The sequence below is a fragment of the Apteryx rowi genome, unplaced genomic scaffold (assembly GCF_003343035.1).
Source record: "Apteryx rowi isolate R43461 unplaced genomic scaffold, aptRow1 scaffold_642, whole genome shotgun sequence".
NCBI lineage: Eukaryota > Metazoa > Chordata > Aves > Apterygiformes > Apterygidae > Apteryx > Apteryx rowi.
Window position 1 is genome coordinate 221455 of NW_020450919.1, and position 23385 is coordinate 244839.

General features: G+C 38.2%; 1 protein-coding gene across 1 annotated transcript in view; it reads left to right on the forward strand.

Annotated features, from left to right (window-relative positions):
• Positions 1-458: 458 nt before the first annotated feature.
• The window catches only part of PKP2 (plakophilin 2), a 43647-nt gene continuing 20720 nt past the window's right edge, over positions 459-23385 (forward strand). The window contains exons 1-5 of the mRNA XM_026084491.1: positions 459-468; positions 7486-7598; positions 9244-9938; positions 15733-15871; positions 18707-18914. Of these exons, the coding sequence (XP_025940276.1) occupies positions 7530-7598; positions 9244-9938; positions 15733-15871; positions 18707-18914 (1111 nt within the window). The 5' untranslated portion in view covers positions 459-468; positions 7486-7529. The remainder of the gene's footprint in view (positions 469-7485; positions 7599-9243; positions 9939-15732; positions 15872-18706; positions 18915-23385) is intronic.

The window sequence follows — 23385 nt, forward strand, 5'->3', positions numbered from 1 at the left end:
TAGTTTATTATCGGTTTTGGTGGGTTTGACGCCGGAGCGGAGCCGGCTGTCGCGTGAAGGCGGTGGTGGTGGTCAGCCGCCACATCAGCCGCTACGCGGCGAGGTTTGTGCGGAGGTGACTTGTGAGTAAAAGCAGAGCTGTACGGAATGGCCCCTTCGTGCCGCGTAATCTGCGCGGGCCCGGAGAGGAAGCGCTTGCTTGGTACGGGCTTCATACAAGTCGTTTCCCTTCGCAGCATCTGTAATAAAAAATCTGAGCTGTGTCACACTTTTTCCTTCTTTCTCCTTTCTGATTAAGCGAATTAGGTGTTTCTCCCTCCCAGCCACTCCAACTTCACTGCTGCCTGAGAGAAGACTTGAGGCTAAATTCTCCGAATCCCGTAACCGTTTTAATGTGCTTATTTTAATAACTTAGTTTTACCCACTGGCCCTCTTTGCTGAATAAAACGGAAAGAAGTGTCGGAAATGGTTTTCCTTATTTTACTGTGAAGTAGAAGAAAATGAACTGAAAGGAGGTTTGGCAAAATAACCCTGGGAAAGGCGTAAATAGGAAACCGAATGCTAATGTTGCTAAACTCTTTATTTACCCCATTCATTGCTGTGCGCAATACAAATTGAAGTCAGTTGCTTTCAAGCTCTTGCAGTCAGCAGGCCCGATCCTTTTAGGGTCCACTGTGCAGTGGCACCTGTCATGCAACGGAGATCCAGTTGTGGTGTCAGGCCCTGATGGGGTAGCTTTGCCAGGTGCCGAGGGTTTCAGGCAAGCTGCTGGGGGCGGGGGGAGGGGGGGGTTGTCTTAAGTATTAATAGGGAAGAGATGTGTTGTTTTTAAAGTAAGTCCAGAAAAAATCTGAAAACATAAATTATATTATCATAATTATGCATGAATTATGCATAATTATCCTGAAAACTTTGCTCCTGTTTTTAAATAGGACGATATGACTGACTTACAGGTTATTACACCGTGTTGCTCAGTTGTCATTATGGAAGCTGTCACCTTTTGTTTTCAAAAAAAATGAGTGAAAGGGTTTCACATTTATAAATATATTTCGCTCATCTGTCTTGTCAGGCAGAAAAATGTTTCCTTGTACTTCAGCTGGCTTCCATCAGAAAAACACCTCATGACTAAAAATGAATACAATGCAGACACAGACATATTCTACTCAGAAAAATTAGGAACATGAATCACATAAATAAGTATACACAGCTCAGCAGTGTGTAGGTACACATGCAAGTCCTCAGGCTGGAAGCTCTTATTTGAATAAGGTTCCTAAACATTTTTAGAGTAACTTCATTAGTTTTTCTGATACTAGAGAGGAGTTCTCTGGAAAATACTTTTTGAACAATAGTTAACAAATGAGATGGTGTCATGAAGTTGAGATACTGTCTCTAAACCATGCATAAAAATCTATGAAGAGAAGTTCCAGTCCTCCTAGCTCCCCTTACCTTCTATGGAACACATTAACAAAACTGATGGATTAGGGGATAGTTGTCTTAGTTAGCTTTTTTTTTTCTGAAGGTCAAGTATTTGGGCACTTTGCATTTCTGAGACACCAGTACTTCTGTGCTTCAGAAACAGGAGTGGCAAATCCATGTCTGTTGCATGCATTATTCATGCATAAAAGGACTTTCTATTTTTCTTCTTTCAAACATATGCTTGTGTCCAATTCATCATACATTTTTAGTCCTACTGCAAAACTCAAAAAAAAAGGAACTGGAATGTATTCCTTATATAAATAAATGTATTTATTTATATACACACAGTATATAGATATGTCTATATATCTATCTGTCTGTATCTCAAATATCTATAATATGTGTCAAATGCCTCTAATGTGTTCAACATGCTGACTTCCCTGAAAAAAGTATGTATATATGTATGTGAATCCAAATGTGCTTTTCCATAGAAGACTTGCTCAGAATTTGACTATTCTTTGGAAAAAAAAGAATTTTTGTATATAAGCTACTCTTAAAAAATGTGCCCTATTTTACATGCAAAAAATACCACTTCACTAAATTATAATGATTTTCTAGATATATTCACCAAGCGTCTTAACCTGTAGTGTTTGAAGTCACGTGGAAAACTATATAAAGATTTAAAAGTAGCAGGTCCCTGCAATACAACTGTCCTATCAGTAGAAGTATTTCAGACCCTGTTCAGCAAGGTACTTAGCACATACCTAACTAGAGTATTCACATACATGCCTAAAATTAGGCAAGCACATAACCCCTGGGTAAAAAAAAATCAGTGGTAATAAAGGTCTTACGCACTACACTGTGCACACCCAGCTTCCACAGACAGTACTGGGAGTTTTGAAGCACAAGGAGTACACTATCAGGCAGCATAATTTCTCCTTAAAGTTTCGAATTAAAGGTGACTGCTTAGCCTTAAAAATTACCTTCAAATGGGATGGAACCTTTTTGCCTCCTTCACCCATGTTGCTTGCTTTTCTCCCTTTTTTGTTTTTTGAAGGTGTCTTCCTTCTTTCTTTTTATAATGGAAATTCAGGTCATCCTCAGATTTGTGCTTTGAGGATTCCTCCAGCTGCAAAATGATTAAAATCATGTGCTGCCTCAAATCTTTTTAAAACTTTGTCAGAGCTTTTTCAAGCAGTAGTTTGCCAAGAGCTGCAACTTCTCCACTTCATCAGTTGCTATATCTTTATAAGGTAAAGATTATGCCACCTGGAAGTAAATGTGAGCCACTAAAGCAGCCATATGAAATTTCTGAATGCTGTTTAAAGATAGCAATGAAATGGTATATAGTTCAGAAAAATGGCCTTTAGAACCATATACGTTAATGACCAGTGGTTTTTAGCTCACATATTTAACATTGATTATTTCATGTATAATTTAAGAGTTGATGAAACCATTTTAGGTTTCTGGTTCCACTTGCCCCTGATCTTGTTCTCTCTGAGTTTTGATTGGCTTTTAAATTTCTTTGTGATATTCCTGTTTCTTTAGTGTAATCCCTGGAACAAAGTCTTCCTCCCTGTGCAACATTCTCAGTTTTACCGCAGAAAATGAGGGCAGAATTTAGTAATATGTTTTACAAAACCAAACAGCCAGGTGAACTGCTGTCTGTGTAGAGATACTTTCTCTGACCCAGGTTTGTGTTTATGAAAAACAACTAAAACTTAAGAGGTTTCCAATCAACAGTATTAGATATAAGGCGGTTACAATCAGAGCCTTATTTCTTCCTTATATTGCTTCGTTTTTACAATTCTTAATAGTGTTTTTCTTAAACTGGTTTTAGGGGTTCTTAGGGGTTTCCTATCCTGAGTCTTCCATTTCATAGATTTTTTGATGAGGCTTACTGCTTCATAGTAGTTTTCTTGTTGTATCTCTGTAGAAAAAGAAAGTAGAAAAAGATTACTTGTTGGTGACTTGGACTTCTCGTTGGTGTCATTAAATTCCTCACCTCTGCTTCCTGAGCCAGAAGAGATCTTTTTCTTTCATTGTAAGCACTTGTTTAAATGGGTACTGAGCAGTGCAAAGTACAAAATGTTAGAAAAAAGTCCTTTGAGTTGCGCTGGAAGAGCAGTGGAGAGGAATGACCAGAAAGGAGGCTTGTTCATCTCTAGATTAAGTGACTCAGTGAAGTTTTTGATAAGCCATTGTTAAAATGCCACCATCTCAGTCCACGAGTGGTGGTGTATGAAAAAGAATTAAAAGATTGCAAACCTGGAACGCGGAACACAGTGAGTTTCTGCTGAGGATATTATTACCCCTCTGAACAAGCGTGGACAATAGATATTCAACAGGTGGGCACTTGGGATACATGAAAATACCACAATCTTTCATAGACCTTTATATACGGGGTACAATTATGTTGATGCCTGCAGCATGGGGTTTAAAGCCAAAATTTGATTTTCGTGGTAACCATTTAAATATAAAATTGCTGAAAAGGACTCATAAGTGGATAACAGTATACAGGATTTAAAAGGAATCTGATACACCTAACTCCTTAATAGAGACTAATTGTTTTCTTCATATATCATGTAACTTAGACACACGTAGTGTCATTGTGATTTTTAAAGGCCCATCGCACAGGGGATTGATATGTCTGCAATGGTGGCTAGTATGGCCAGTAATCACTGGAGAGGAGCTTTCAAGGCCTCTAGACACACTCAACATATCACATCCAAGGGAACAAAGGAGGTTTGAGAAGAGCCACTGTGACAATAGATAGGATTTTTTCTTCTGTCATCTCTTTAGTCTCCTTCCTTATAGTGTAACTATTTTGTCAGGTCTCAGAATTTTATCATAATTGTTGTGAGATTAGGTGATTTTTGTATGGCTTTTATTGTAGGTTATGAGGAAGAGTGAAGAGGTTTTAGTTTTCCTCCACCACTTTACCACGTCTAAAAAGCCAGTGTTCCTGAACTTCTTTGGTTACATCTTGGCAGGAAAGAGAGGAGACTGAGATAAAAGGTTCAGTTCAGTTGCCTGCGCATGGGTGTCAGCTGCTATTTGAGATGCCCACCGTTTCCAGAATACCCACATGGCTTGACAGATGTGACACAGAGCCTATAGGAAACCTGTCCTTTTCTTGACTGGCAGCTGGAAATCAAGTGAGCTATCTTTATGGCATGTCATATAGTTTTGGATGCCTATGGGTGAGTAACTGAATCAAGTTTATAGTTTTTGAAGAGAGTTTCTGTGAGACTTAGACCACTCACAGTGGTCTCACAGTTAGAAAATATTAATTGTAACAGTAAAAGAACCCATAATACATTAAGAAAATCCTTCATGGCTTGCTTTCTTTTAAATCAATGCACTGAGCGTACAAGGGCTGCCTAACGATTTTTGAATGTATGTAACACTGAAAGGTGTTTTGTACTGTGGTGAAAGAAAAGCTGGAGGTAGTCTCACTGAGAGAAGCAAGTCTTGATCAGATCACCTGTTATGCATCTAATAACTACTGAAGTCACAGCATTTTAGTTATCACTTTTTCCTTTAGCACACTGGCTTTTGGCATGAGTAAACAGCCGATCTTACAAACTACATTTTATGTGGCTAATAAATCTTAGGTAAAATACTCACAAAATATTTTACTGATATGGTAAGAGCAAACACTAGATAGTGTACATGCAAAGTGAAATTCCACAAGCTAATGTCTGCTGTGTTTACCTCTGAGAGAGAAAAATGTTTTGTTTTACTGATGGATAGTTCACAGAAAGACTGAAGGTTAAAAAAGAGAACTGCTTAAAGCTACTGTTTAGTAAAGATACCTGCGTGTTGTGATTTCTAATTGACTGTATTTTGCTTTGCGAACAGGGCAACTGTTAGATATGTAGTTTATCCTAAACTAGTTCATGGGCAGCTTTATAATCCTCATTATTTTATTATTTGTTTAGTAAAGACAGAGTTCAGAGCTTTCTAAAACATAAAGAAATGCCTTGCTCAAAGGATCTTTATGTTCTAAGTAGATAAGTAACAGAGAATTATTTCTCACTAATTAAAGTGAACTGGACAAAAATACTAACTATAAAGAAACAGATACATTGTTAATATGTGTGTGTGTTTGTGCATATTTAAAGACTGCTTATATGAGAGTATTTTCATGGGTAGCAATGAATAAAGTGAATCTTTAAAAAGCAGGCATAGGCAATAGACTAAGATGGAGTCTTATAGGCCACTTGAAACTGTACATTGATATGAGAATTATATCACACAGATTATATGAATGTGCAGATTTTTGTTGTCAGTGTACATTGGCAGAGCTAAGCAGGAAACTTTTGCAGTGTAAAACAAGTCACTCTCCTACTACTGCTTTGTTGTTATTTGTGTAACCCCTGGGCTTTGTTGAAACACACAAACTTTTAATGTCATGTAGGAATTCTTACAGTCCAAATCATTAATTTGACCAAGCTGTACTATTCCAGTCTCATGACGCAAAGTTGAAATGAATGTGTCTTAACAAATCAACTAATGCATGTTTAAATCTGTGTTTTGTGGCCAAAGCAAAAGAGCAGGAAAGTGTGATTAAATAAGCAAAATTAACTGGAAAGTATGATTGAACTGGACCTCAAATTGTTAAACACTGATTTTTATTATGCACAGATTTGATCTCAGCCAGGTGGACACATGCTAGTGAAAAATTATTCTTATTCTATTGTGTAGTTTCATTCTTGTCAGGCCCTTTACCAACTACAGTAACTAAAGATCAAAGATATAAGATTATGTAAGTCCCTAAGGAAACCCATATGCACCTAATAAAGTCAGGAGCCTAACGGCATAAGCTGAAAGCCTCAGCTATTTGGCATATAAACACAAGGTGCTTTCAGAAATCCCACTAGGCATTTACCTGCTTGTTTTTGGCACCATTGTGCGTATGACTCCTAATATTTTTAGAAGTGGAAACTTCATCAGTTTTGACCAAGTTAATGATTTGGATCTCTATTTTCTGTAGTAGTTCAGGCAGTGTCTGCTATTTGGAAAATTCATGGCCAGTCAGTGTGTCTAACTTCTTTGTTAACCACTGTTACCTAAACTTCTTCATCACACACTGGCCCCATTTGTGACAGATTTGGGGTATGTCTTGCCTTCAGCTTTTGATTTCTGTTTCACCTCTTTAATCATCTTGGTGGTTTTTATATTCCTGTAGGCAGATTCTCATAACAGGGGAATCTCATAAAAAAAAAATTTCAGCAGTATCTGTTACAAAGCTTTAAAAATTATTTTGTATTAATGGAAGCACTTTCCTTTAAAGATGCATGGTATCAGTGAAAAAAAAACAGCCTGATAATTGTTTTTTTAATTAAGAAAAGAATGAAGTTTTAAGAAAAAAATAATCGCAATGCACTGTTTTATTTTCAAAGGTGGGTCATGGAAAAAAAACAAATAGAGCGGATGTACTGTGGGTGTTCTACACTGTTTGTGGGATTAGCGAACCTTTCAGATATAGATTTAAAGTGTCATTAAACTCCCCCCAACTTTTTCAGCTTCATGTGTCATACATATCCATAAACTGTAGAGCCTGGTCATGGACCCTTTGTGTTCTTTGGGTGAAGCACTGAGAAGATTAATAAAGTGTTGCTTGCTCCAATATATTATCATTAAGGTAGAGCCTAAGGAAGAAGAAACATCAGCAGCAGAGGTAGGCAACTATGAAGAAAATGGTTTATATTCAGTGTCTGCTATTTATTTGCAATGGTGCATTGTAAAAAGTGCATCTCTAGGGTGTACAGTAACGGAGATATAAACCCATGTTTCTTAATTATTTGTATAGATCATAAGACTTCTAAGAGTTAAAAATATCTCACCTTATCTAAAATAAATAAGAAACTGAAAAAGGCCTGATGTCTTCAGAAAGATTTGCTTAGCCATAAACAAACATCTTTCCATCCTTTCCCCCTCTGCTTTTCAGCTAGTATATATTACTAACATTGTGGACTGGGTCATTTCCCTAGTACTGTAAATCATCCTTTGTAGTAATATAATGTTTTATTAAAATCTTACTAATTTTAGTCTTTATTACAGGCAGTTTACACCGTGCTTCCAGTGTTCCAGAACATGTTTATAACATGGGGATTACTGAAAGTGATTTTGTACCAAGAGCTCAATATGGTTTCTCATATTATCAATCAAACCAGGTGAGGAGAAGAAGGCAATGAATAGAAATAAATATAATATCACGTGAATAGTTTACTCATTTTGTTAAATGGTGTTGCAAGGTTAGATTGTTTGCTTACTTGTTTACTGTTTAAAGGAGGTTTTAATTACTGTGATACCTGTCTGTTAACATTTCTTCCCCCTTCTGGTGACTTCTGATCCCAACATCTAAATTCAACTCAGTTTGACAGACAGGCTTCTTGCACTTCTGTCGATTTTGTGAGAATTGACATTGGGGTAGAAAATGAAAAACCATATTAACACCCCACTGAGGCAAAGGCTGTTACACATCAGATCTTTATCCATCCCAACAGGCTGCGTATCAGCCAGCACATATATAGCTCAAAGTGGCAACAGGCTGTGCTGCCACTTACCCAGCCAAAGAGTCAGCAGTTGCTTGAGGGAGCTCAGGGGTCCTGTGGGGTGAAGAATGACGGCATGTTGGGCACATGGGTTGGAGCTGGGAGTATGATGAAAGAGGTTAGGGAATTAAGCATCCAAAACCATAGGAAAACAGATTGCATTTGCTTCACCATGACAGGTGGAGTGCTCCTTATCATTTTAAATAATCCTGTTGTAACCTGTTTAAGCATTACAAGAATTTCAGTGCGAGAGTCCTTGTAATATAATAGTGTTTCTAAATTGTTTCAAATTACGGCTTCACTTCTTATGGTGACCACACTTTTCTTGGGTTCGTGACCTAACTGCTAAGATAAATAATTGATTTTCTGCAGTGTTCATGACTCTGGTCATAACTGGTATGAACCCAGTTGCAGGGGCAACCACATGACTTGAAAATCAACACATAGCTCAATAGCAATGCTGCTGCATGATCAACATTAGTAAACTGAAAGCAATTCAGCTTGGGAATGGGAATATTTAAATAGAGTCCATCAGTACAGTAGCTGTATATGGAAGGTCCAATTCTCTCTCAGCTCAGAGGCAAGAATGATTCTGTGCTTATTCTCATTAAAGAAAATAGCCCAGCTGCTGACCAGTTAATTAAGCATCTCTGGCTCTGTATGGCTAGAGGTAGAACCGCTTACTTGACTACATTTCCTTCTCTGTCCTCCCTGTTCTCACCTGTCATCCAGTCCAAAATATTTAATGTGAATCTGTTCTTTTTAGAAGAGAGCAACAATGGATAACTGGCAGTAGCATAAGATATCCTTGCATAGCTCCTGTATAATAAACAAAGCTATCCAATGATCTGATCCTGTACTTACTAGATTTGGTAACCTGTACTCCTTTTGTGAGTCCATTATCCCCATCAGTAGCTCTTCCACAGTGAAAGTAAGGGTTTTCAGTCTGGCCACGCAGATTTGGTCTTATCCAAGCATAATTGACTTACACACATATTTCAAGTTGGCAGTAGAAGCCTGTATCCTTAGACTTTGTCTGCTAATGGTTAAACTATATTTGTTTCTACCTTCATTAGGCAGATACAAAGAAGTGTAGCAGAATCCCTTTTCATATACAATTTTGGTGAGGTTCACATTTGATTTTTCTGTTCTAGTAACAGACCTCACAATTTTTAGCTTTACTTTTTGGTTTGTTTTCTTTGCTGTTAATCTTAAATGCTGTGATCTTGCTGTGACTCCTGTTCTTTTATGCATCCTTGAACAGGTGGCTTCACCAACTTCTTATACAAATGGCTGGGGGACTAGAACCACATACAAGTCAATGGAAGAGAGATCTCAAAGGCAACCTCTGAAGAGATTAGAGATTTCTCCCCAACGAGGCCCTGAGAGATTGGCATATGTGTCCAATGATTTTCACTATGACAGAGGGATTCAAGCCGGATTCTCTATGAGGCATGGAGATAGCAGGAGATCCAACATGACTGTCCCACCAAGATATGCTCGATCTGAGATTATTGGTTACACTCTTCAGGATTCGGTGAACAGGGGACGCTCTTTTAAAAGGCAGTCCCACATGGGAGCTGCTAATGATACAGTCTTTGATGGTGTCCTCCCCAGCCCCACTGTACCTCTGTACCAGCAAGTAGGCAACAGTCGCAGTATGACCAATCTTTTGGAGAAAGAGAACTACCTGACCTCAGGCAGTGCAACAGGACAAGTCAAATCACCAGTTGCTTCCTATATTGGGTCTCAGAACAGGCAATCTTTAAGGTCCTGCTGGAACCAAACTACTTTCAGAAGCACACAGACCAGGAGGGAAGCTTCTAACCAAGCTTCAATAACCAGTGTTGCTGCAGAAACAGATGGGAAGAGGATGCCATTGACAGCTGCTATGGCAGCAGCAGGGAGAAATGGTCTCCTGCAGAGTGAACAAGTCACCATTAATGGAACTCAGCTAGGGTAAGCATGACGCAGAATCTGCTCTGGTTCACAGTTACCTGGGGGGGTTCACAGTTGAAAATATTCTATTTGTTTAAAAACAGAAGATAGACTGCCAGCTATTGGTTGACTAGCCAGCACGGTGTATAAAATGTCAGTGCAGAGGACACAAAAGTAGATTTGCTTTTAAAAATCTACTTCCAATGCAACAAAGGAAAGAGAGAAAAAATATATGTATATGCTCATACTGCAGGGTCCACAGCTCCTGTTTGACCTCTCTTGACAAGACTTAATGAAGTTTATAAGGGGATATATAATAGATCTTGAGTAATTTACAACCTAGATCACAATACACGCTAATGTATTGACAGAATTTGTGCTCATAAGAAACCAGATGATTTCAACTCTTATTCTCACTAGAATATGTCAGAAATCTACCAATGAAACAGCTTTTGGCAGATTTGGCAGATTGACAATTTCCAGTTAAAAGTCCTTCATCATTTCAAGGGAACTTTTTGGTTTTGACAAACTTCAGTTAAAACACAGGCAGAAATTTCTCATAGCTCTGCTAGCCTGTAGCACCATCCCTACAATGAACACAGATTGCTCTAAATTTCAGGACCCCAAAGCTTCTCACTACCACAAGAATCTACAAGCTCTGAGGACACTATCTTAAACTGAGGCTCTCTTAGCTCTCTGGCAGGAATTCCCAGAGCTGCCCCCAGACTTCAGGAAAATTATTTAAAATGTTAGAAACATTCAGATTTTTTTTAAATGACTTTTTTTCCTGAATTTTAAGAGAAAATTTCAGAATTTCTAACACTTGTTCCACTTTCAGAAAAGCAAACTTATCCATCAGTGGTGAAATTCCCCTAAGAAGTGAATACTTCTTTCATTTAAGAAAAATCTGAATGTTTTGAGAGCTCTAAGTTTCAATGGGCAGAACAAACCACAGGGTAAACAGAAGATCATTACTTAGTGTTTACTGCAGTTTCCGTTGTTGTTTCATAATTCCAAGAGGATCCCAAAGTTTGTTATGTATGTTAGTTGTGGTGTTATTACTAACAATGTAATTAAGATATGTCCCTTTTTTCCACAGTTGCATGGCTGTTAAGTTCATTTTTCCAAAGGCAGCCTTTCTTCTCTTTCTAAGTTTGCTACTATATCAGGTTAGGCATAAGCCAATATCGCTGCTGTGTACAGATCAGATATTGTCTGTCTTAAACTATGTATTGTTTGTTGTGATTAGTTTTACAAATATATAATCTTGTGCCCACATCTAATCTGGATCAAAATTTTTACTGCTTGGTGATCCAGGAGTTCAGAGATCTGGTATTAATGATTTGGCCCTAAGTATTCAGTCTTTACAGCAAGCAAATTCAGAAAAGATGACTGGGAGCTGGCAACAGCTAAAGACTCGGCAGTACTGGTGTTGAAAACAGGTACCCGGGAGGACTTTGTTTCTCAAGAAGACGACTTACAAACAGTCATATAACACATTGATTCAATCATTTACTTAACTTGAAGTACATTCTTGAGTGCATTTAAGCCACAACCAGCTACTTTAATTTTGTGTAGGAGCACTTTTGGTTCTTGTTCTGCAGGTGCAGACAGTGAAATTTAGTTGTCTCACCGCAGAGATGTCAACCAAAGTGCTTTTCATACTTCCACTGTGTGAATAAACATTCATCTTCTGTCATTGTGCATGTGGCTTGCTTGAGACCATGCTGAATTCCAGGTGGAAGAACTGTGATCCAGTGGAAACCTTTTGAACAGCGTAGCTTCTTAAGTGCCAGTTTTTCAGTTCAGCTTTTGCTGGAAACTACAGAGGAAAACAATTGGAGGCAAATGTTTACAGGTTTCATTTATCTCAGTATTTTCAAATATCCTAGTTTGTAGTTTGGATTCGTAGCTGTTTTGGGGGGAGAATGAAGGGCTCCTTATTTTACCCAAAGTTTAAAAATATAGATTGAAAATATAAATATATATATGTAAAATATAATAGCTTATATTAATGAGAGGCTGGTGAAGAGTTGTATATAAAAGATAATTCCCTGAAAGGATTTGTATCACTAAATTCTTAAATAGTAAGAAAGAAACCATAGCCATTTTAGCTGAATGAAGTCAGTATTTGTTACATATGCTTAGGTAATAACATATGTATGATATCCACATATATGATGTCTAAAAATACATGTTTGGTAAGTCCACTTGTAATTCTCATCACTGGAAGGACTTGATGTTTAAATCCTGTTTTGGTTGTAGCACATTCTGGTTCATCCATGTCTAACTACTGCACAGTTCAATGTAGAATTAAGTATTTAAAACCTGATAGATTACATTTTGCCTTTGGGTACCCTGCTGTTAAACCAGATGTATTTCAGTTAAGTCTGTCATTCTTCTGTCAGTACAACAGCTTCTTCACACGAGACTTCTCAGTCTAAGGTGTTAGTAAGAACTTCCATATTTCTTATCACTACCCCTTCTCTTTGATTTTAAGCTTGCATCATCTGATACTAATTGTTGTTCCCCTAATAATGGAAGGGAAAAAAGAATCCCATGTTCCAAATCATTTGATTTTTCCAGAAATCTGTACATTTTTACACAATTTACAGTTTAGATCTTTCCAAGGTTAACTGAGAGGTTATAAAATAGTTGTGTAAGGCTGAAGAGAAGTAGCAGACTAGCTGTGTATAGAATTTAAAATGTACATACGTGCATTTTCAAACTTTGTATACAATACTTAGCTCATGCTATGATATCAGTGTAGAGAAATCAGACTATAGAAATGCTATCTTTGCATCTGCTGGTAGAATGAAGCAGTTAAAAGCAACCTCATATCAAAGGCTTAGGAAAGAGAGGACTCCAGCCTGAAGCTGGGAAACAACTGCTTACAGAATCAGACCTGCGAGCTGTGACAAAATGATCAGACAACATGGTGTATCTCAAAAGTGGTCTACTCTGGTAATTAAGATAAAGTCACCATTTGTCAAACTATTACTTTGTTTGACAACCATTGTTTGAAAGTCCATTTGTTGTCATTACGCTTGTTGATTTGCTATGTGGCTATTAGTTTGCCTGTACGTTTTTTTGAGGATAGGATGGAATCATTGCATGAAATTCTCTTTTGACAAAAGTTAGGGTGCTCTAACTTTTGTGAGTGCCACTGAGGGTCAAAGGATATATTGCATCTTTGTATTTATTATTATTATTCACTTTAGTGAATGTAAATATTATTCTTACCCAATGAAGAGCAATCCTAGTATGACAGTGCACAAGAGAGTAAGATTTTGGCTACCACACATGAAAGAGTATCAGCCATGAAGGGACAATTCTGGTGAATTTCAGTCTCAGTGCAGGTCTACACATACAGCCCTTAGAAATTTGCTGTCTGGCCATACATCCATTTATCTCAGCCTCACAGGCTGGTGACTGCTGATGCGCCTTTACAGCTGCAGGGCATGCCTGCTGTCCTGACGCTGAGTTCTCACACAGATTCTCTGGTGTCCCATGAGGGATCATCATCTCATGCAGCAGTCTTGACCTTAGAAGGTGCGTGGATAGAGCCTCTCTCCTCGTTAGTCATTGAAGTGACTTACTATTTCATACATCTGAGATCTCTGCCTCTCTGTAAAAGGTGACTGAGACAGACCCAAGGCTTTCAAATTTACTGCAGTGACTAACAGGCAGGCAGACATGCTCACATGGGCACATAAAGACCATGGTCACAAAAAACTTGTTGATTTAGGAAACCTGGCTAAAAACCAAGCTTGAAGAGCTTGTTTTTCTGTTCCACTTAAAAGAATAAGAACAAGAAAGATGATCTGGCTTCTTTCCATTACTTTAAGATCTTTAAGTAGGTTTCCAATCAATATATCAGAATTGCAACGTGGAGCAACTTAGTAACTACTTTGTTTTAGGTCAGGGCTGAAGTAAGTCCTGAAAATCTGGAAGCTGTAAGCATTGCCAAACCAGAGCCCAGGGTACTAGAGATATTAACAATTGTATTTAATTTCACTTTGATTTAACCTTTCCATTGACATCCTCAACACACTGTCCCCTTCATTTCATCTTTCATCTTTGTCTTGCACAAGCCTGCCTCAGCACCTGTACATACAGCGTATTTGCTCAAAACACTAACTCAGAAGAGGAGAGAAGACAGGAAATAACATGATTTATAACAAATGGAAATATAAAGGCATGTGGAAACCTCAGGGTACCAGAGTATAATTTCATTTGCAACATGAGCATAGATATTGCTTTTCTTTTCTTTATTGTCCTTGTAGCCATACTAATTATCTTTTGCCTTACGATCAAACTCTGCTAATAGTAAATGTTGATTTACAGTGGAAGCTGGCAAGGCAAATTCTAACAAAATTCTTTTTTGTCTCAGAGCTTGTGAGTTCATCACAAATATTTTGGGTAAAACAGTCTGATTTCAGTGCATTTGTAGCAAGGCTGTGTATGAGAAATCTGCCTGATTTTCTCCTAGTTTGTCTACCTTGCTCAACCACAGCCTGGGCAAACCTGAACTTCTAGGCTCATTAGTTCCTGGCAGTCCGTATTGAGATAGTCTCAGAGCTGAATAACCTAGTAACTCTTAGTGCAGTCCACAAGCACATGCTTTAGAAATGTCTCTGCTGAATCAGTATCAAAATATTTCATATTTCTTTTTTCTGAATATCATTTATTTTCTAACCTTTGTCTTAGTTAAAAGTAAAAAAAAAAATCCAAAAGCTCGGCATTTGAATTTAAGCAAATTTATATCCCAAGCACCTGTTTTACCATATAAGGTAACTGTGGTGAGATTTCTAATCTTAGATGCATTTACTGAGATGATTTTCAAATAAATGTTCTGAATCTTGTAGCTCTGAAGCAGGGAGTTATTGCCCATGACTGTTGTTTCGCTGTCTTTCACAAACTGCCCTCTGGTCCCTGTCTGGGCAGTCTGTGATCTGATTCTACAAAATTATTTGGTTTCAGCCAAAAACTAGAACACTTTTTATTTTTTCTGGGTGGGGATTGTTTGAAGGAAAAGTTGAGTAGACAGCCTGGGAAACATAACCATATATCCCAGAGCTACTGCATCCTGAATAATCTACCCAATTGTGCCATGAGTTGCTTTATGTTCCCAAAAAAATGGGTCTGGTGACTCTTCTTTCCAATTTTTGACATGGTTGTCTAATACAATTACCATTCAAGCAAAAGTGTTGGCAGCTAGGGGGAAGATGACTGCATATATCTTTAATCCTGCCATAGGCAATGTACATATCTGATTTAGTGTATGGCACTTTCATTTTGTCCCACCATGAAAAAGCTTTGCCCATTTCAAACTGAGGCACATTTTATAAGCTCAAAAAAGCAAAGACTCAGCTCTACTGAGTCCAGAACAGAGAAACTGAAGAAAGACATGAAAACAAATACAGCAAAGCTACCATCACCTTAGTGAGAAAAAATCAGGGTATCCTCATCATCAGTAAAAGATATTTTAATTTTGCTTTGGCCTTCTTTGGGTCTTAGTCCTTCATCTGCTGATGTCTTCCATTTTGTTTTTATAATTTCAAGCATGACTTACTTTATCCTGAACCTCTTGTTGTTGCAAAAATTCCATTTATAATTTTCTTTTCCCCTGGAAACTTAGTACTTCTCAAAGCTTTCTTAATATTTTCTGCTACTGGGAAGGGAATAATTTTCTAAGTAAAACTAAAGCTCCTTGAAAATTATGAACAGCCTTCTATTACAAGAAATTTCACAAGCTAAATGATGATTTTTTTGCAGTCTTGCTTCACTGTATCTTGTGTGTCTGTACTTTTAGGAGCCCAGAAGGCGAGATGACTTTGGAGCATGCAGTGAGCATATTGAAGAGTGAAAATACACAGTCATCATCCAGGGTTCTTGCTGCAGTAACTTTCATACAGCATGAGTGTTTCCAGAAAGCAGAAGCCAGAAGAAAAGTAAGTAATTATTTTTATGCCAGTTTCAATCAGGTAGAGCAAATAACTTTCCATATTGTATGGCACTGCATGCCAACATGAAAAAAGATATTTTAAGAAACCTTGAAGGATACCAATGTCGAATATTTTCTCTAGGTTGTGATGATGCTTTTTGCTGCAGATTCGTTTAAATCAGTGGAATAACACTGATCTATGCCAGCAAAAGGTTGGTCTTTAGCATTTTGTAATAGGAAGCATGGACATGTAGGATAAGAAGGAAAATCCAGAGGTCCTCCAGACCATCTGTAATTACAGATGTTTCTGAGAAGCTTTTTAAAAACCACATTGATTAGGATCCCACAAGACAGTCAAGGAACTTTAATACGCTGACCAATAAAGTATAACTTAAGTCTTCCTTTTGTAATCTAAGTTAATTAGTTTCTGTCCTACCTTGATGACCATGGTGAAAAATGTCTCTGTTTCTGTTCTCCTTATAATGGTTTTTCATATGCTTTAGGGCTACTAAGTGTATATCCACTTAGCCTGTTCTTTTCTAGGCTAAACAAAGTTTTTTCTGCCTTTATACATAAGTCATGTAGTCTGAACTGAAGTCTTATCAGTTTAATTGCTCCCCTCTCTCATTTGTGACTGGCATGCTGGCACCACTAGTACAGAAATAAGGGAAAGCTCTGGGAATACAGTGCAAAGTTATCCAAGCTTCAGGGCTTGCTAGGACTGCACAAATGCATTAATACAGAGTATGGATTAACAAAACTGGTAAGTCTCATAGTTTTCTCAAAAGGGCATATCAGAAATACTCTCTTTTCCCTTTCCTTTAAATCTCAGTATGGGACAAAATTATGGTACTCTTGCTGGGCAGTTCTGTATATTGGTACGTGAGCTGGTTGTTTATTTTAGTTTAACCAATTTTAAAAGTTTCTTACATTTGCTTTGTTTCATAACTTACCCTATATTACTTATATATGATCTCAGCCTTTTCTCCATATGTAGTCCAGTTAAGTGACAGCCCAACATCAAATATTCAAACATCTCTCAGACAGCTTCCCTGAAAAACAGGTGGATGAGTAAAAGAGTTCAAACTGGACCAGTCAGCCTGAAGCCATCTGCTATTTTCCTGTCCATCCCACACATCCTAGCTAAGTTTCTCTATTCAGTGCCTATCAGACTTTTTCATGTTGGCATTGTCTTGTTCCCCTGTATAGCCTTTCAACATGCATTCCTGTCTGTGTCTCCTAATGCTTTATTCCCTGTTACCTGATACTCTGTGGTTCTAGTGACTTTTTCTTGTGACCATGTGGTCTTACAGTGTTTTGGCAGATTTTGTCTGCCGAGGAGAATTTAGACCGATAGCTTTTGTAAATTCTGAGCATGTGGACTCCAAATAGCACCACTTTGTTTTACAAGAGCTATAGATCACTTAAACTTAAAATTACCTACAGAAGATCACTTATACTTAAAATTACCAACAGAAAACCTGCATAAATGTTTAAAGGAAAAAAAATAAGGAAGCAGTATCAAAAGGGTGTATCTACTGTAACAAAATAGGTCAATGTGCCTTCAGAGTGTTCTATGTTCCATTTACTGTAAGACATACATTTCTGTAGTTCATTCTGATAGAATCTAGATGATTGTTGAAAGCAGGAGGAATCAAGTCAGCAGTGTAGTAGCAAGAAACTCTACCTTTTATTCGACTGAATCAGAGGAAAGACAGGCAGGAAGTGTAATTTGACATGGCATGAAGGGCAAAAGGTTTTGTTGCATTTCATTTCTTCCTTTTCCCCACACCTGTTGGCCAGATTAAATTCTTTTTATCATTAAACTCTGGACTGCTCAAAACAGCTGTATCACATTTCTAAGTCTTTCATGTACTATCAATTCTATACAAGGATGAATTTGTCCACAAAACCATATGGCATTTTGATATGCTGGAGGAAATCAACCTCAACTGTACATGAATGTAAGTTATTTTCTATAGTAAACTCAGTCCTAAAGAAGCTAAGTCTTATTTATACCACATCACAGCTTGTATGGGATTCATCATTTGCCCCAACGTGTAGAACTTGGAAACTGTTTCCCCACAGCTGCTGTGAAATAAAAAGTCCTTTTAATTCTTCATTCATTTGGGGCCAAAACCTTGTTTTCTAAAGAATTAGACACTGAAAAGTACTGTCTTTGTTAGATGTGGGTGGTTCAGTAGTTAACTATTTTACAGTGTATAATGGTCTATATTTTGAAGTATACATTTACTAGACTTTTCTCAGTGTGCTACAGATAAGAAGTACTGACTAAAATGTATTCTTTAACACACATTCAACACATGCACAGAAGTTAACGAAGAAAAATACCACCTTTCCATCAGACCAGATGCTAAGAAGAAGTAACAGCTTGGCATATCAGGAACACTTTACATCCATAAATCTCAAAGCAGCTTATAAATGTTGCAGAGTTAAATCTCAAGTATCACCAGAGGTGCACCATTACTATCCTGTCCATTTTACCAACATAGACGCTAAAACACAGAGCAATTGAATGTCTCATCAGAGGGTACAAATCTGTGACAGAGCTGTAAGAGATCTAGTTTCATTCCCTCACATTAATTATTAAAATATGATGCTTTCCTTAGTTGTGGATTTTAACTGTGACTCATATGAAAGCCCAGAAGTTACAGTCATGTCAGATTAATGATCTGTGTTTCAAGTTTTTCAAATAGGAGCAAATGAAAAAAGTCCCTGCAGGTTTGGGCTAAGGTTTTGGGTTTTGTTTTGGGGTGTTTTTTTTGGAAGTTTGTCATTTTCAATATCTAACTATTCTCTGCTCTGTTTTGCTTCCTCACAGGTTTTCTCACTTGGTGGTATCCCCAAACTTTTACAGCTTCTTGACATTCAGAATGAGGACATTCAGCGGGCAGCATGCGGTGCTCTGAGAAACCTGGTGTTTGAAGACAATGACAACAAGCTGGAAGTGTCAGAGCAGAAAGGGATCCCCCTCTTGCTCCATGTACTCCGATACACCAGGGATGTAGAGACTAAAAAACAGATAACAGGTAGTGTTTTCTGTGCTTGCAAGCATGAAGTGCTCCAGGTAGTGCACAGGCTTTCTGTGTGAGGTGCCTGATTGTTTACTGAGGCCAGTGTTTAGTGACTAAGAACAATGACTTAAAAGGACACTGTTACCTATTTTGTTACCTATTTTAAGCTCTTCCCTTAGGTGAAATTTCAAGGTCCTTCCAATCTGTTTTTAAGACAGCAAGAAGGGACTAGGAATTGCAACTTCCCCTCTTAAAGCTTTTTCAGAAATGACGTGTGCACGTGTTTGCAGGGAGCTTAAAGTCCTTGATATTCCAGAAGAGAAACTGAGGGTCCAAATAGCAAATCCTTTAGAACCATTGAGATGAGCACTGATCTGGGCAGTCCCAGAGGTGCCTGGGACTGCAAGTAATGCCCACTACTTCCGCAGTAGCTCAGCCCTCACTTTTTGACACTATGTTGCCAGTGGAGTTGTGCTGCTGATAGCTCTTGTTGGAGACTGCATTGTGTCTGTCCCCAAGAACTTTCAGATGCTGGGGATGGAAAGTAGGTGACATACCCTCAACAAACCCTACAGCCACAAATGTCTACTTTGAGTCCTCTAACTCTTAGCTCTTTACATCCCAGAATCTACCTTCCCAGATCTGCGACAAGCAGAAAACACTGCAGCAAGAACACCATGCTTCCTTTCTGTGTGCAAGGGAGGGGGGTCCTGTGAGGACATCCACTTGATTATAAAGATCATATGGCACTTGATTATAAAGATCATATCAGTGGTGCAACCTGTATTCTTGATTAAATCTTTGCAGAGGTTACATTCTCACACTTTTTGCTCCAGTTTCCCTGAGGTAGAATGGTTAAAATGAGTATGGCCCATTGTGATTTTGAGGGAAGAGCCTTTGGATCAGAAGCCCTATATTATGCCTCTTGTTGTACATCAGTCTAGCAGAAGGAAGGGTGGGAGGAAAAGGCCACCATTTATTACAAAGAAACCTGTGATTACTGCCCTGTTGGCTTTGCAGCAGGCAACAAAAGAGTGTGCCAGCCCCTTCTTCCCTGTGCTTCTGTTTGGCCATAGTGCATCTCTAGGAAGTCAACCATCAGTGACCCATATTTATTTTAGTTAGCATGCAGAGGAAGAGCAGGCTTATATTTCACAAACTGAAGAAAACATAATGAGTAAATGAATGGGGCTTTATTTCAAGCGGTCTTTAAAGACATCAGATTAAAATAACAGTGCTTTAAAAGATATAGGTGTCAAGCAGCCTTGCCTTAAAGCAGAGCCATGTTGAGACCTTCTGTAATTCTGCATTCTTTTAAGTATTTGAAATACTGTGCTTCCTAGGCTGGGGAACAAAGCTTTGTATTGTTGACTCTTTTGGCTCAGTTCAGCAGCCCTGTAACATTAAAATGTCTTAAAGTTTTTCACATTCAGCAGATGCAGAATTGGGTCATTTGATAATTTATTGTATAGTGTGTTCTCTCTCAGTGCATTTACACATAAGTGACAGAAGCAGTGAAAACAGTGGCATGGTGGCCAAAAAGCCTCTGCACTTGCTAGCAGTTTCATCATTTCTGACAAGAGCTTTGATGGCTTCAGGAGAAGAGCTTGTACAGATGGGTATTGTGATTATAACTGTGTTCTCCTTCACCAGCCTGAAAGTGGATGCAAGGACACCTTCTTTCTGCAGTTGCTGGTGTCATTGAACATGAATATTCGCTTCAGAAACATACAACACACCGACAAAATATATAAACAATAATGAATAGTATGTTTTCATTTGCATAAAACAAAATATTCTGATATACTTTCAGAGCTATCAGCTGCAAGGGATGGCTTTAAAAATACAAGAAAAGAAAAGTATTGCACTTTGTTCAAGATCAAATGTGCAGTCAAGAAGTATGCTAAGTCCCTTGGTGAAAATGGTACTAGGAAAGATGTTTGCCAGCACCTGAGGAATCCTTCCAGCTCCCTAGCAAGCTGCAAGGARCCCAGAGGGCAGAGGACAGCCGGGCTGAATGAATTTCTCTGAAAATATTAACCTTGCTTCCAGCCACTTTCTTTCTCAGTGATGCTTCAAAGACAGGCAAGGAGCAGGCTGCAGACAAGAAATAGACAGTCACTATACAGCATAAGCTTACTAAGGTCAGTATTTCCAGATGATCTTGCCATGCACAGTGATATCTGGGAACCCCTGGAATTACTGCTATGGGCAGATTGACTGGATGTAGCCAGAGAAGAACTGTGGCATAAGGCCTTTCCAAGCACAGTGCAAACCTCTGTGTGCCTCTGCTAAGATGGTTGGACTGCGCTGAGCTGGAGTCCAATCTGTTTGTAGATGAGTGGTGTATTATTTCCATCCCACATGGCAGACCTGTTGCATCAGTTTCCCTGGATGATTGATGGCTCACCTACAAGGTTTTTTTCCTTTTTTTTTTCATTACCTTTAGCTTCCTACAGGACTAGTGGAATATCATCATAGCTATGCACATAATTGCATTGTAGTGTTGTAACAATACATTTCTAGGAAAGGTTTAATGCAGAATCTTAGGAATTTCACCTCTTCAGCATGAGAAGCCCATCTGTCTTACTACATCATACTTACTGTTTGCCTACTTTATGACTGTAAATTAGAAATTTCCAGATGTGTGATATGATAATTAGCTGAATGTCTTTCCCCAGAAGGGGTCAGTAAAATAATATTCGCACCTGATAACGCTACACTGAATTACTGTGAAAGTGAGAGACGTCCGTCTAGGGGTCAAAAGCATGTGATACTCCTTAAGAAAGATATTTAAGCCCAACAGAGGCAAGCATTTTGTTTCTACTGCTGTGTAGGAGGCATAGTACCAAGTATTCTACCTGAGAAAAATACATGAAGATAAGGAATACAATCTGAGCACCACCATGCAGTGCCTTGTATCCTTCTATGAAAGGAGTAAAAGCAATGAAAAAGTATGGAGATAAACGCTAATTATAGCCAGTGCTGTTTCCTGCCACACAGTCTGTGCATCCCAGGAGAGCACACAAAAAGCACCAAACCAGTACCACCACTAAAGTGTCTGTGTGCTTAGTACTGTGGTTTGAAAGCTGCCATGGACCAGTTTATCTAATCCTCACATTCAGAAAACAGCTGTCAGGTTTCTCTGTGCAATTTCTGTGCTTGTATGACCTGTTCTTAGTGTGGTTAAAACCTCTTCAAGATCACATTGACTGCATTTGCTAGCTTCATAAAATCATTGATACAGCTAAAGAAAAGGAACCATAGGCTCTGTCCTTTGTTTGACATGCAAACAAACTTCTTGCAAATCTTTTTAGGAAAGGAATGGGGATACTCCTGAACCATAAGAGAGAATGTCACTTTGAGACAGTGTAGGAGCCAAGACAGGAATAGCATTTTCTAGTGTTTAGTGAGCACACTAAGGAACAGAAAGTAAAATGGCTGCAGCATGGAAAAAAAAACCAAAAAAAGATTAGCCTTTGAAAGTAAACCAGATGAGCCTCCAGGGAATATCTAATCTCTTGATCTTGTTATCATGCAGCATAAATCTGAGAAATAAAAGAAAATTCTTCCTGCAGGGAAGATTACAGCACAAACAGACAGAACTGTCATAAAAATAAATGTAAATTTTTAAGGAGACCACACCCATTTTCACAAATAACCATTTCAGGGAAATAAAAGGCCACTATAAATACATTATAGTCTATCGCCACAAGGAAAGACCCCACTCCTAAAGACATTTTTTAATGTGAACAAATCTTTTCACACACACAATGCCACTGAGAGAATCCTTATGACCCCAGTGTGACTGTGCTCATGGGTAAAATTAGGATTTATGTGGGAAAATCTATAACATATGCAACATTTCAAATTCTGTCTTGACAATTCTGACTTCTATTCTAGGTATCTCTCTGTAACTCAAAATGCACTTGGTTTCTTTGTGCCCATGCATTTGTGCTGTTCTGTCATAACATGTTTCCCTTACCAGTGTTTCTGATTCCCTATAAGCCTTACTTATCCTTCAGGACAGTACATTTTTCCTTTTTTCCCATAATTCAGAGATTATGGAGCTGCTCCCAGAAGAATAAATAGGCTTCTTTTGGCTGACTTTTGTTTTGATTTTACTATTGCTCACAACAGCAGTAATTAAATTCAAAGGGTAAGGAGATGCAAAAGAAACATTTTTGTTGTGAACTGATGAAAGGAACATTCACACATACTCTGCTAGAGTCTGGAGGAGGAGGTCTGTGAAACTTAGAGCAGCAAGCTGGGGAAATAATAAATGCCTTTATCGTGAAAGGCAGAAATACATGTCTTTTGCCAGGGCAAGGCCCTTTAAAAGATTTATGTCATCTGTTGAAACAGAGCACAAGCAAAGCTACTCAATTATACAAGATTATATTTGAAATTTGTTTAAATGTTTTGAGACTGTGAGCAGACAAGGTATGTAGTGTCTCCCCTTAATGATTTATGTATTCACAAATAG